Genomic DNA, 13921 nt, shown 5'->3' on the forward strand with positions numbered 1-13921 from the left:
TTATTTTAAGTGCATTGAAACTAAGCACCACAGTGAGTGTCACTCATGAGAAATTTTTTAGGATTTCTCTAAAATGACATTTTTTTTTTTTTTAATGAAGAAGGAAAGTTTCTTAAAAATCTTTTCCAACAAGTCTTTTGATTTTTAGGATTAAACCACTGAATTCCTAGCAAAACAGAAAACATACCCTTTGCTATTCAGAAAACTACTCATTATAAATAGGCATACCATCTAAACTTTTATAGAAGACATCAAACTGCTGCCTTGGTATAATACTGATATAAAATATAAGACTTTTAAAAAAAAAAATTGGAAACAGGATGTTTCCAGAGAAACCAATAACAGGAACATAAAATTCTAATTGTCTTTGTTTCATTTAAAGATAGTGCCATGTCTTCCTGGTGGGGTGACCATGACTTAAATGAATCTTCTTACCTAAGTTTAATTAAGTCAGCCCTTAATTTTCTCCCAAGTGCATAATGACAGCTCTGTCACTTCCCGTATGAGATGCCATTATGTGTATGGTGGGAGTGTGTCCACAGTAGGCTGCGAGGCAGCTCTGCGGGCGCTGATGGGGAGGGGAGCAAGATGCTTTGTGTGAGCCAAGTGCCTGCCTGAGCAAGCCTCATGTGGCTCGAGTCCCATTAGCACGCAAGCACGGCAGACAAGCTGGACCCCGACTGGGGAAGAGTGGTCTGTTTGGAAGTTCACTGCCATGGGGAGTCAGTTTTAGTGAATCACTGCCTTAATATTCATTAATAGCTTTTAGGCGCTTAATCCCTATTGAATATATTTTTTCCATAATTGCTACTTTTCAAAAGGGCTGCCAAAGTAGGCATTTCTATTCTCTGGAAAGTGCAGAAGAGAACATAATGTTTTATGTTCATCTGTGACGTGTTTATGCTAATATCACATCTTTGGAATACCTCGACTCTGGTCCTTTCTGGCAAGATGATTCATTCTGCTTTGAAATGAACTGTGAATGCTGGCTGTGTAGATCTTTGTTCTTTTTTTAAATCTCCTTGGGTTATGGTTTTACGATTATTTAAAGTGCATGGAAAAATAGATTACAGAGGAAATCATTTTGAAATGTTGGAAATCTCTACTTTCTGGTTTCATTTGTTGCCCTATTTATTTTTTCCTGTAAGATCCATCCAGAAGCGCACTGTAATACAGAGTAATTGACTTCAGTTGTTTGAGGTGCTATTAACCAATGAATGGAGTTTTCAGTAATGTAATTTGTAATCTGGCCTTTTCTCATCTATTTGCCTTCCTGTGAATTACCATATTTTTAAATAAAGCCAGCTCTTCCACCATCCTCACTAAAATAAGAATATCTGGGTTTCATCTAGATTGGTAGGTCCAAACAATCCATACGTGTAGCGTTTGCTCAGTCTGTCCAGAAGAGAGGAAGGGATTACAGTACTGTGGGAATAACCACATTGAAATAGAAGGAACAGCTGTGACTGGAGTCCGAAAGTAGCACCATTAAATCTTGTAGCACAGTCTGGGACACATTAGGCCCCTAGGAAGTTTCTCTTGGTGGCACATTGGCAAGTTGTGGGTTCTCTAACTACTCTTCACGCAGACCTGGCACCTGCTGATTTTCTGCCGCTGGGCCTGGTTTTCTTTTAAGGTGGCTGGTGATGGTGCCGAGGAAAACTGCAGGTGTGGTTGCACCGTTGTCAGCCAGAAGCTATACTTATTTGCAAAAAAGTGGCAAGTACCTTGCCGGCCTTGGCATTCAAGGAATGGGGCCGCTCTGAAATCTTCCAGGCAGCTGCCAGGTGACATGAGGGCCTGCCCTCCTCCTTGGTCCCCGGCTCCAGTGTGCTACCAGGACAACAAGAGAGAATTAGGTCTCAGACACACGCAGACAACCCCAGACCCAAACAGTGACATGCTGAGGTCTGGGCCTGACTTGATCATTTTTCCTGAAATTATTCCAGGAAGGACAAACTACGATCTGCTGGGGAAAGGAGAACTAAGAGACAAGTTGGCTGTACACACAGAATTAAACCACTCTCACTGATGGCTGAGCAGTTCCACCTTCTAAATTCTACCAAAGAAATTAAAAAACAAAAACAAACAACAACAACAAAAAAAACTAGCTGACATTGAGGAAAAAGAACTGCCCTGCATCTCCACAGGCTATGGTTTGGGGTGGCCTTTACGACCTCATGTCCCCCTGCTGTCCATCTGCACAGATTTCACAGAATTACTGTCCAGTCCAGGGACAAGAGAGGGGTATGACAATGGTGGGTGTGCAGGGGCTCACCATCAGGAAGGAGTACCCAGTCCAGAGGCTGCGCCACGCGTGCGGACACGGCGGGATGGACTGGTCCTGGCTGTGCACGGCCACCGCCTGGGCCGGGGCCTCACACACGGCACAGCGGCTGATGTACGGGCGGATCTCCTCCTCTGACAGGGGCATCATGGGCAGGGGTGCGGCGCTGGCCAGCCAGTAGGATCTGTCGTTTCTCCGGGCGTAGTGGCACACTTGGTGGATATTACAGTAGGCAAAGGGCAGCGTGCTAAACACGGGGAGGCAAGAACCCGCCAGACCTTGGGACAGAAGAAGAGACAATGTGGCATGTAAACAGCCTGTCCTGGTGTGCCCGGCAACCTTCCTGCAGGGGCCATCTGCAGGCACCCCCTCTGATATATGGAGCCCTTGCCAAAGTCTACTTCTGTGGTGGTGAAAGAAGGGTATGTGCCTGACCATTTCTGCCACCTCCCTCGTCCCGTGAGCCAGACTCATTCCTTCATCCACTCAACACTCATGAGCCAAGCAATCAGACAGGTGCAGGAGGCAGAGTGGTGAGCACACCTCCCTGCCTTCCCCGAGCTCATGGCCTGGCCTGGTGGGGAAGCTGGAGGAGCAAACAGGTGTTGAGAATACAGCATGACAAGCCCTGTGAATGAGATGTGTGGGGCTCTGGGACTTACGGGAAGGCTAACTAGAGGCGGAGATTGGAAGCTAGGACCTGGAATAGGAAAAACATGTAGCCAGGTTTGGAGGTAGTGGAGACTATTCAAAGAAGAGACAGCAGTAAAGAGGACTGTACTATAATAAGGGAGCGTGGAGCTCAAAGAACGCAGAGAAGTTCAGTGCAGGGAAGGTGGAGGAGGAGGTCTGTGTGTCTGTCTGTCTGTCTCAAGAGTGTGCAGAGATCAATCAGACCAGAGGATGCAGGCTTTGTCAATCTGATTGAGGACTTTGGATTTTACCCCAAGATCTGCAGAGCTTTGCGATGTACCCTTTGGTGAGGCCAGGGCAGAGGAGTGAGCCTGGTGGTACGGAGACCAGCAGGAAAGGGAGAGGAGGAGAGAAGTAAACAGAGTCAAGATATGAAATGTTACTTCTTCCTTTCCACAAGGCTGCTCCGATGGGGAAGGCCATGGGTGAACCCAAGGGAGAAATGGAAAGGGACATGTAAGTAGCTGTAACCTCCAGGCCTATGCCCTTCAACCACCTTTACTAACAGTGGGGATCAGGACCGAGGGAGAGCAGTGACAAAACTCATCTCACCATCAGCCGTGCCTGTTGGCATATCCTTCTGGTGTCCACCACCCCAACCATCATAATCTTGGAAAGACAGTGTTTGCTGGCATCTGGGTCCTTACACTCTTGGCTTAAAATCAGTCTTACAAATCTACTATTGAAAATTGACAAGTAGTCCCAAGGGTGACTCTCAAAGTTCTGTAGTTTAAGAAGAAATTGGAGGAGGGCAGAGTCGGTGCTGGCTAATGCCACATCGTGTTGATGCATCATTTACATATAAACACAGGAACTGACCGTGTGTGTCCTGATTAAGTAATTTACATTTGGAAGTAAGAACTGCATTTTATATCAGAGTTACATTTAACTTACTGAAAATCATTTTTTAAAAACTCACAAGTAGCCAGATGACAGTAACAGTAGCCAGAATGAGCCTCTTTGGCACCTCACAGATTCACAGGTTTAATACAACTCGTTGAGAATGAGTGTGGTAGTTTAAAAAGAAAAAATGTTCATAGAAGATGAGCGGTCATTTAAAATGTTTGTGAATCCATAAAGTTAACCCAGAAGTTTTCCTCTCAGGCAGTGGACATGGCGGCCACGTGCTCTGTACGTACCGAGGTCTTGGTTGTGAGCTTTCTCCTGTCCTTCCAGGTATAACAGACTGTAGCCCGTCCAGAGCCTGGGCATGCCCACGGGGCAGGTGGGCTCTCCGTCTGTCTGACTGTGGAGAACCAGGAGGAAGCCGCTGAGGTACCCAGGGCCAAACCCTTTGGGCCCAGGATCCCCAATGGGCCCAGGAGGGCCTGGAGGAATAAAGAAAAAAAGAAAAATGAAGGCAGTTGAACCAACATTTCCGAGCAGCTCTGTTCAGGTGCATCGCTGAGCATTCAGGGAACAGAGAGAGGAGGACACACGGCCCAGTCCAGGAAAGCCACCCCACACCACTGCCACACACAGACGGCTCCTTCGGCAAGCAGGATCCAGGTGGTTGGGTTACACAAGTGTAAATACAGAAAAGAGACAAAACTCCCTCCCTCGTAGAACTTACGTTCTAATTGAAGAAGAGAAATTACAAACCACAAGCATAATAAAAAGGTAAAATGTGAAGGATGTTAGAAGGTGATAGGTGCTGAGAAGGAAAGAACCGGAACAGGGTAATGACACACCCCGTGTGTGATCCCCCAGCCTTCTCAGACGGGACAGGGAGCCCGCCTGTCTGAAAAGGTGATTCTCAAACTTGGTCTTTCTTATACCCTCCGACCTGTCTCACAGTTCTGGCATATTGTCAGTTCCATTCTAAGGAGGACAGTGGCTTGGGATCTACTTGTACAACTTTGGATCCCTTCTTTTATAAGGTGGGGGAGGTAGAAGGAAGGCCTAGTTCTGGAATTCTTGTTGGCAGATGGGAAATGATCAGGTCTACAGAATGCAAACAGGGTCTGTCTCCTTTGGCACCGTAAGGGGCTGACCTTTTGAAGAAGGCCTATGACCGTTTCTAATTGGCAAGAGCAAAAGGTGAAGTTTGACTTGGAAACCAAAAGCTTTTGTGCATTTGTTTGTAACTTGCTTCTGGAAGACTGGGAGTCTCTTCCCCATTTACACTACAAACCAGAGGTTACAAAGTGGTAGCTTCTGGGTTGAATCAGGCCTGTTCCTGTGTTTTGTTTCACAAGTTGAGGTCTTGGACTTGAAAACCGGAGTTGAGGGAACACTGGGCCCATGTTTCTACATGGCAACAATTGGCAGAGCTGAGCTGCAGCTTTCAGACTGCGGGCTCCGTTTTGTTGCAGCGCCCCTTCCCCACTCGCCCCCAGCCCTCCTCACTCCTACTCTGCGGAGATGAGTCATTGGGCCCCCAGTGCCTATCATATTGCCCGGTGCGTTGTATTTCAGATGTCTGTTCTGGAAAATCTTCTCTCTCCCCTCACCCAGTGCCCATACCCCATTTTTTTCTTAAGAGACTTCCATGCTATATAAATTTACCGATGGCTGTACAATAGGATGAAGTGAAGTCAGAAAACCAGAGGCCAAGTGACTCATCCAGTGTGGAGGGTGACACCACCTCCACTGTCCCCAGATCTACAGCACAGCCTCTCAAAGGTGGTGACACAGAAAATGCCAGGCTTATCTTGCAAAAGTGAACAGCAGAGATGGCTGAGCCTTTTATGCTAAGGTATAGTGGTCTAGAAAAATACTGAACTGGAGACGGGGCCTTGATGCGTTTGTATGATGGCTGAATATCAGTAAGAACATGGGGGATACAGCCTATTCTCTTCTTGTTGCATCTGTCTGCCTGATACCTGGTGAGTTGCTATGTGAGGCAAGCGCTTTGACTGGGACCAGTTTGGAAAGCTGCTTGGGAGGCTGGGGATCTTGGATACAGGTCTCAGATCTACCGTGTCAGAGAAAAGACGAGACACTGAAACTCTTTACCTGGTGCTCCAGGGCAGCCGGCTTCTCCCATGTCACCTTTGTGTCCCGGAGGTCCAGGGGGCCCTGGGATGCCATCCTCACCTCTCCTGCCATCCAGCCCACGCTCTCCTTTGCACCCTGCATGACAGGCCACGACACAGTGATGAGAACAGGGTGACATCCGCTAGCCGGCAGCACTCATGGCACATACATCACATGCCACCTGAGTGTGCCAGCTCATTTCATCCTCCCAGTGGCGGGAAGCCGGGATTACACTACCTCCACTTGGCACTCCAGTAGCGGTGGCTCTGAGAGGTCAAGCAACTTGCTAATATAGGTCAATGAGCCAACAACGGGCAGAGCTGGAATTTGAAGCCAGATCAGGGAGGTGCTGAAAGGTCTTAGCCTTAATAACAATTTTTTAGATGCCTGAATGGAGGAATGAATGACATTTAATAGGATTCAGTTGGGGATCAAGTTAAATTTGGAGCAAGAGCAGCAATCTTTTTCAATAGTTTTTTTAAATTTTTTTGTTTAGCGTTTATAACGTGGTAGGTACCACGCCAGTCCCTTTCTGTGGATTATCCAATTCAGTCTTCACAGCTGCCATATGACTAAGTGCTGTCATGTGCCAGACTACCGAGGGGACACAGAAAAGCCAAGGAGGCCATCACGTGTGGAGAGGAGTAGAGAGGCTGTGCCATCAGCTGGCCGCCCCTGCTCTGTGACAAGGCACACAGCATAGGGGCACTCCTGGAAGGATGTACGTTGGGCACTTGCAGCGTCACACTGGTACTCGCGGGGTTCTGTAAGTGTTTGCTGACTTGTGGCCAAGATGTCAACTCTTTAGCCACCTGCTCCTTCGCTCAGAGTAGCAGATACCGTCCTCGCCTCTGGGGGTGTTTGTTGCCATGAATTACTTACCTGAATTACTAGCCCTTTCAAGGCTTCTGGTTCCTAGTTGTTATTCTCGCTCCCTCGGTCTTTTCTCGCTTTCTCCCTCTCTGTCCTATCTCTCTCTCTCTCTGTCACAAATTACCCGAAAGCCAAACCGATTAAGTCAAAGAGGCTTGACTTAAGTAGCTTTCACTCTTTTTCACCCTCGCACTTGTTCTACAAGGGCCTTGGGGGCCACCCGAGTGTTGAGAGCAGGGGACAGCCACGCTCTAGTGATCAGGTAGGTGTGTCACGTGACTTTGCACTCTCACACAGGATGCCCTTGCAGCCATCTGATATGCATGCCTCCCCCAAACCTCACTGCTTTTAAAATGTGTTCTAATATTACCTGCCTGAGCGTGTCCCACACAAACCTGCTGCTTCTGTCCCCAACAGCAGCCAATCCCTCTGCTCCACACCCCATGCTGGTGGTGGACATTCAGTGTGGGTGTTCCGGGCATTCCTGCCTTTTGGGGTGCTGTCATCAGGCTTTCTCACCCGAGTCACAAGTAGATTCTCTTGGAATGCCGAGCAGTGCCTGGACTGTGTTCTGTAGGTGGTTGTTACTCGGTGAGGGAGGAAGGAAGCCTGCCCTACACCCACATGGGTGATAGATGCCCTCTACTTTCTAGAACTGGGCAGAATCCCCCCTTCCCAGATGGCACTGCTGTATGTGAGTTGTCAACAGCTTCAAAGAGCATGTCTGTTATTTTGGAAGGATCTCAGGGCCCCTACGGTGAGCTCAGAGCATTCTTTTCTCTCTCCCACCCGACAAGGTCATTCCAGCCTGTGGCCACTGAGCTTTTCCGGAAAGGGTTTCCCACATGCTAAACGGGTTTCTCATTGAAAAGGGAGCAAGCATTCCCCCCAAGGTATCAACATGGGGCGAGATCACTGTTGATATGGGAAAAGAGTTCACTGGCCAGATGCTACAAGGTCGGCTTTGCTCCTTTTAGGGAAGACAGAGAAATTGGCAGGAGGATGGCATTTCTGAAGACAGGAAGCAGGCCTTTGCTAACCTGAGTTGTGTGCCGAGAACTTTCCACTACGCAGACATGTCCTCCACCTGGAACTTGTTTTAAAGACCAAAACTACATCTAAGAGCCCTCCAATGTTCGATGGATGACTTCCTCTGAGAGGGTCACATGTTGAAGATAAACACACCCTAACAGGATGTGGGTATATCCATGAGGCAGTGACAGTTCAAACCAAAATGAAACCGCCTTTGGGTTCGTCACAGGGAGGAAAAGTCATAGATCAAAGAGATGTGTGAGGGGCAAAGCGCAGATTTTCCGTCCGGAGGCTTCTTAACAGACACAGTTACACTTAGCGTGGCCATTACCCATGATCACTGGGGCAGGAAAAAGCCAGAAGTTTGTTGGGGTTTTTTTTCTATGTAGATTTCAGCTGCAGCACTTGGTTACATGCTTGGTTTCTTCAGCTTAGCAATGAAAAAGGTTTAGAAGGGAAAACAGGAGGAAACCAACAATGTCATTTTAAGTGGAAGTGCTACTTCCTGGTGGCAATTCATCCTTCACTACCAACCTTGGGGGTGGTGTCCCAGCCCCTCACACCTACAGATGGCCCATCATTCAGGGCTGGGCCACTTTACACCCTTAGAACGGACTTGTCACTTATTAGCAACTGGACAATACAGCCAATGCATCCACAGGGACCAGAGGGAATAGACAGGAAGAGGGGACCAAAGGATACAGTGCCAGCAAACGGGTCCTTTATAGCAGGAGCCTGGGCGGCCATGTCAGAGAAGAGGGAGCCCAGACCAAAGCACTGGCTCAGGAGTGGGTGCACAGTAGAGCCAAAAGCTCCAGGGCACCTGGGCCAGGGAGCACTGCAGCCCACACTGTGCGACATGGGGGAAAATGCGGGATGGTTCCCAGGAAGGACTGTGCACTGTGTGAAAACATAACCACACGCTGCGGCACAAGTGCGTCCTCGGTGTTCCCACAGCCAGCAGGCAGCATCAGCCCCATCGATAAGGAGAGGGCACGGGAAGCCAGAGAAGGCCCTCCTGTGGCCGCCTGCAGCTGGAGGAGCCCATCCGACCCACGTCAGGAGGAATTAGCGATGACAGGTGATCACACCTGCGCCCGCAGAGCCTGTCGGCCTCTTTCAGAAGCTCACTATCTGTGAAGAGGGAATCTGTGCCCAAGAACACTATTAAGTGTACAGAATTTGTCCACTTATTTTTTGTCTTCTCGGTTACTTTCTTTGGTTATTTTCCAAAGCCACCACGATGGGTGAACCCAACCACCCATCTGGTCGCCATTGATATTGGGGTGAAGCAGTGGGTCTCAACCCTGGCTGCCAACTGGGGAGCTTTTTCAAAACACTGACACTCAGGCTCTGCTTCCCTTGCTTGCTATTGGTCAAGGCTGAGGCCCAGGCATCACGACTTTTTCAAGCCCTTAACCTATGGCAAGGATGGAGTCATCAGGGAGGGTGTCACTCTTAGCTGACTCTTTCAAGGATGGCATTCATGTAATATAGTTAGGGTTTCTCAAACTTGAATGTACAGACAATATTCTGAGGATCTTGTTAAAATGCAGATTCTATGCAGGTCTGGGGTGTGACCACACTTTGAGTAGCAAAGATGTAGCTGGTAACTCTTAGTTCCCAGGTTATTAGGCCAGCCTGCCCCACCTGTGCCTCTGCCATCTCCCTGTTGGACAATTCTGGTTCCTCTAAACCCAGTCTTTCCTTAAAGGCTCTCTCTGCTCAAAGGCCTGCTCACACCGGGGTCTTAGCAGGCCTGGGATCCCCCACACTGGAATTCACCTCTCCCTGGCCACTTCTCCTGATGCCTTTTGCTTGAAACTCCTTTAAAACACAAATTATGATCTCCCATTATTTAGAGTTACTTATGGTCTGCCGCCTGTTTCCACCATGAGGTTGTGAGACCCTAGACGGGTAAAAAATACTTTTTATTCACACTTATATTGCCCACGACACCTAGTACCATACTTTATAAAAAGTAGGGGCGACTCTGGACGTAGTCACTGAAATGAATTTGCTGAACCCCATTGGTGGCCACGTCTTCTGCTTGAGGAAAGTGTTTGTTTGTTTGTTTGTTTGTTTGTTTGTTTGTTTGTTTGTTTGAAGGTAGAGGGACCCAGCCCTTGACGTTGTAAATATATACACAACAAGGCAGCAAGGTTTTAAACTCGTTGAGTGACGAGTTACATTGCCTGACTGAGAGCTTTGTCCGTGCAACGAGTGCCAAAGAAAAGAGGAGTTAAGTAACTGCCTCAATTCCCAACGGGTGCTCCAGGGACACCCAATTAACCTAGTGCACAAACACAGATGCAGTGCAGTGACTACAACCACCCCCACACTAACTTGAGGAGGGCTCCGGAGCAGATCTGGACACAACCCAAGAGCTGCTCAGACTCCAGCAGAGGGGACATCTCTGGGGCCCTTCGCTATGTGGGTTTGGGGAAACATGAGAAAAACAAAATTCAGTTCTGCGTCTAATTCCTTTGGCCCTAAATCAAAAAGAGCTAAAACCACAGCTGGGCAGTAGGGAAAAAGGGAAAGGGAATGGCCTCATGCCTCTTAGGCATACAGGTTATGTAGAATCACGGGCACTGCCCATTGGTCCAAAGAGAGCAGTGGCCTCTAGATGACGAGCCCCGGACTCCCTCATCTCTTTATAACTTAGCCAATGTGGGAGTGATCTGAGAAGAGAAAATAAACTATATGGAGGCCACTTTTAAAGGAATGGTTTGGTTTAAATACTTAAATAAGGAACCTGCTACCCTGACAGTGACTGAGCAATGCTCAAATCAATTAAATGAACAACGCAGTCATTGCCATAATTTAGAGCAGCCCTCCCCATTTTCCCTCCCTTTCCTTCCTCCGAGCAGGTACACGTCTTTCTCCTTTCTTGTAGGCTGTTTCTGCTCCACAGAGCCCCAATGCAGTACTTTTTCGTTCAAAATCAAGTCAACAGCTATTAACGACTATTAGTAGAGAATGCACTCTGTTGGGCTAAGGGATTTCAGAACCTCATGTCAAAAGTTACGCAGTATAAAAGATTTAAGTAGGATTTCAACAAATAAATGGAAGGGATGTGTTGATCCAGCCAGTACAGGATTAAACCTTCAGATAAATGTAGAAAAAGTTGTATAAGGGGAAAGAAATTTGTATTACTTCATTCTCACTAGTTTAGGCTCCAAAAAAAGAAAAAAACTTACATAGCAAAAAACACCAAGGATCTTCATTTCAGCAACATAATACACACATAACGAACAATCAGTGTGAGGCTCATACCTGGTCCTGGGGGGCCTCTCCTCCCGGGGAGCCCCATGGCTCCTTCTGGTCCTCGTGGGCCTGGTACTCCAGGAAGCCCAGGGATTCGGGGGCAGGCATCCAAATCTGCAGGTGGCCCCTGTTCACCTGAAACAAGAATCACCGCTGATGTGAGGGAGTCAAATGCTTATGAACACACTCCTTCTGCATCCTCAAGTTAGACCGGCTTTGGACACTACACGGAAGTATTGTCAACAACCCCATAAAAGCTCCATGAAGGCAAAACTTTGTTCATTTCGGGGTGCATGCAAAACTTCCAGAAAACATTTTGTTGAATAAATGACTGACTGACTGAATGAATGAGTGAGTGAATGGGATCTCTGAGGAAGCAAGAGAAGTACAGAATAGTGAAGGTTGGTTGAGTCAGCAATAATTTGATGACCTTCACAGGATTTCAAATCTTTGGGCAACTTTTTACTGGGTAGCCAGCCACAGGTGACATTGGGAGAGGTACTGGTGGGTTCTTAACACTCAGCTTAATGTCACTCTAATTCATTACAATACACTGCAGCCAGGGGGAAGGGGTGGCAGAGGTTCCATAGTATCTGTTACTCAAAGAGATAGAATTTCATGCTTCAGAGGCACTAAAGCATGACTTTTAACCTTGCATTCATGTTGGAATCATCCAGGGCAGTTATAAAAATATTGATGCCTGCGCCCTCCCCCTGCCCCTCTTCCCCTCCGCCCCCCAGAGAAATACTGGTTGAATTGGTGTAGGACACGGCCTGGGCGTATCCTATACACTTGGGACACTGAGTTGTACGATACACTCAGCTAGGGAGCTTTTTAAAGGTACTGGTGCTGGGACCCATCTAGACTTATTACATAGGAATTTCTGAGAGTGGGACCCAGGCATCATTTTTTACAGATGATTCCAATGTCAGCCAGGGCTGAGAAGCACCAGTGTAAGTTGCAGTTCTGATTTTAGCACATCATCTGGCCAGTTAGAGCCAAGAGTGTTGAGCCAGTAGGTCTGGGGTGGGCCCAATGTTTGCATATCAAATATATTCCCGGTGAGGCTGATGGTGCCAGTCTGGGGATCTCCCTTTGAGAACCACTGCTCTGAAGGTTTGGAATATTTTTTTCTTCTTGGTTACATTTATATCTTTAAGACATTTTTTTCTAAAGCTCATTCAGTCACCCTGTGAACATTCCACAAGGAAAAAGAAATAATAACAGTAAGCAATAATGATAACAGCTAGCACGTATTGAATGCTTTATCACATATCAGGCCCTGTGTTCAGTGCTTTATGATTAAATGCTCCCAACCAGCCTGTGTGTCACAGGAAAGAAAACTCAGGCTCAAGTAAGTAAGTGGCATGTCTAAGGTGACACATGGCAGTGTTTAGATTAGAATCCAAGATGTTCTGGCTCCAAACCTGTGTTCTTAACTGCCACACCAGACTTAACCCAGGCATCATTTCTTTTCCAGATGATTCCAGTGTCAGCCAGGGCTGAGAAGCACCAGTTCTGACTTTAGCACACACATCATCTGGCCGGTTAGAGTCCAGAGTTTTGAGCCAGTAGGTCTGGGGTGGGCCCAACTTTTGTTCTTAACATCTATGTGATGAATGCTAAGAAATGTAACATTATTTTAAAATACATTGTTTATGAGTTATGGTTTTAAAATTCACACAAGTGTGCAAAATAATTTTAAGAACAGCAATCAATGATAAAGCAGCATGAAAATCCTAGAAAATGCGGCCATAATCACAAAGTTTGTAGTCTACATAGCAGGTGATGGGCCTGTACAGAATGGACTTAAACCCTACAAGAAGTTTAGAATTTGGTCTCCTATAAAATATTGTATAAAACCACAAACAACACAGAGTTGGGTATATATTTACTATACGTACAGTTTAATGTATGTCAAACTTGGCTTTTTCACTCTGGGTAACTTGGGAGAGATGCATGTGACAATTTTCTATTTTCCCTGAGTAATCTTGTGAATTATAATTATGGTGGTCATTCACCAGTGGTAAGGGAAAGGGCGGGGGAACATTTGGTACTTCAGATTTAGGATTTTGATGTTATCTTCAAATGAGTTTATACATACAGACAGTGAAAGGATTAAAGTGAAAACTTCAACTGTAATTTTTAAGTATAAATATTTAAAATAGCCGAATTTTTTTTTTAATTATGGTTTTGCTTTTCTTTACATTTTAATAAACCAGAAGCTAAAAGAAAGGGGCCAAGGCATCTCTTCTAAGGACCCTAAAAATAAAATAGGGTGTTTGTATTCAGGGCATCTTTCATTGGGGTTAATAACAGATGCCTGTGAAAAACAAATGCAAGCATTCACAGCTTTGCTTTTCTTCTTTTGAGAAACTCTGTTTATTCTCTTCAAAAATGCCACACGCAAAATAATATGTTGCTTTTGCATTGTGGAGGATCGAGAGAACCCTCAGTTGAAAAGAATACTGGTATTTTCATTTTAACACACAAAGAAATTTGTTCCTTAAAAATGGACTTTGGGCATGATAGGAAAGGCTTGTCACAGCCCCTTCCTGGGTGTTAAGGACCCCTCTTTTCACGTTGTTGATACTGCTTATTTTAGGGATGTTCTATGTATTTATACTGGAAATTTATAAAAAGAGACTTGCATTGGTACATATTGGAGCATTTGACAGAGAAAGCCCTTATACTCGGTGCCTGAATTGAAATAATATAAGCTGAGTATCTACAATGCCTTGACAACCTGTAATGAGGCTTAGCATTAGGACACTCTACTATGGGCTT

General features: G+C 46.4%; 1 protein-coding gene across 1 annotated transcript in view; it reads right to left on the bottom strand.

Moving 5' to 3' along the window:
- Window positions 1-301: 301 nt before the first annotated feature.
- The window catches only part of COL4A4 (collagen type IV alpha 4 chain), a 113492-nt gene continuing 99872 nt past the window's right edge, over window positions 302-13921 (bottom strand). Inside the window, exons 45-49 of the mRNA XM_074314188.1 lie at window positions 11144-11269; window positions 5939-6055; window positions 4120-4308; window positions 2279-2565; window positions 302-1833 (exon numbers count right to left, since the gene is read on the bottom strand). Of these exons, the coding sequence (XP_074170289.1) occupies window positions 1570-1833; window positions 2279-2565; window positions 4120-4308; window positions 5939-6055; window positions 11144-11269 (983 nt within the window). The 3' untranslated portion in view covers window positions 302-1569. The remainder of the gene's footprint in view (window positions 1834-2278; window positions 2566-4119; window positions 4309-5938; window positions 6056-11143; window positions 11270-13921) is intronic.

Source organism: Rhinolophus sinicus, linkage group LG01 (assembly GCF_036562045.2).
Source record: "Rhinolophus sinicus isolate RSC01 linkage group LG01, ASM3656204v1, whole genome shotgun sequence".
NCBI classification, from domain to species: Eukaryota; Metazoa; Chordata; class Mammalia; order Chiroptera; family Rhinolophidae; genus Rhinolophus; species Rhinolophus sinicus.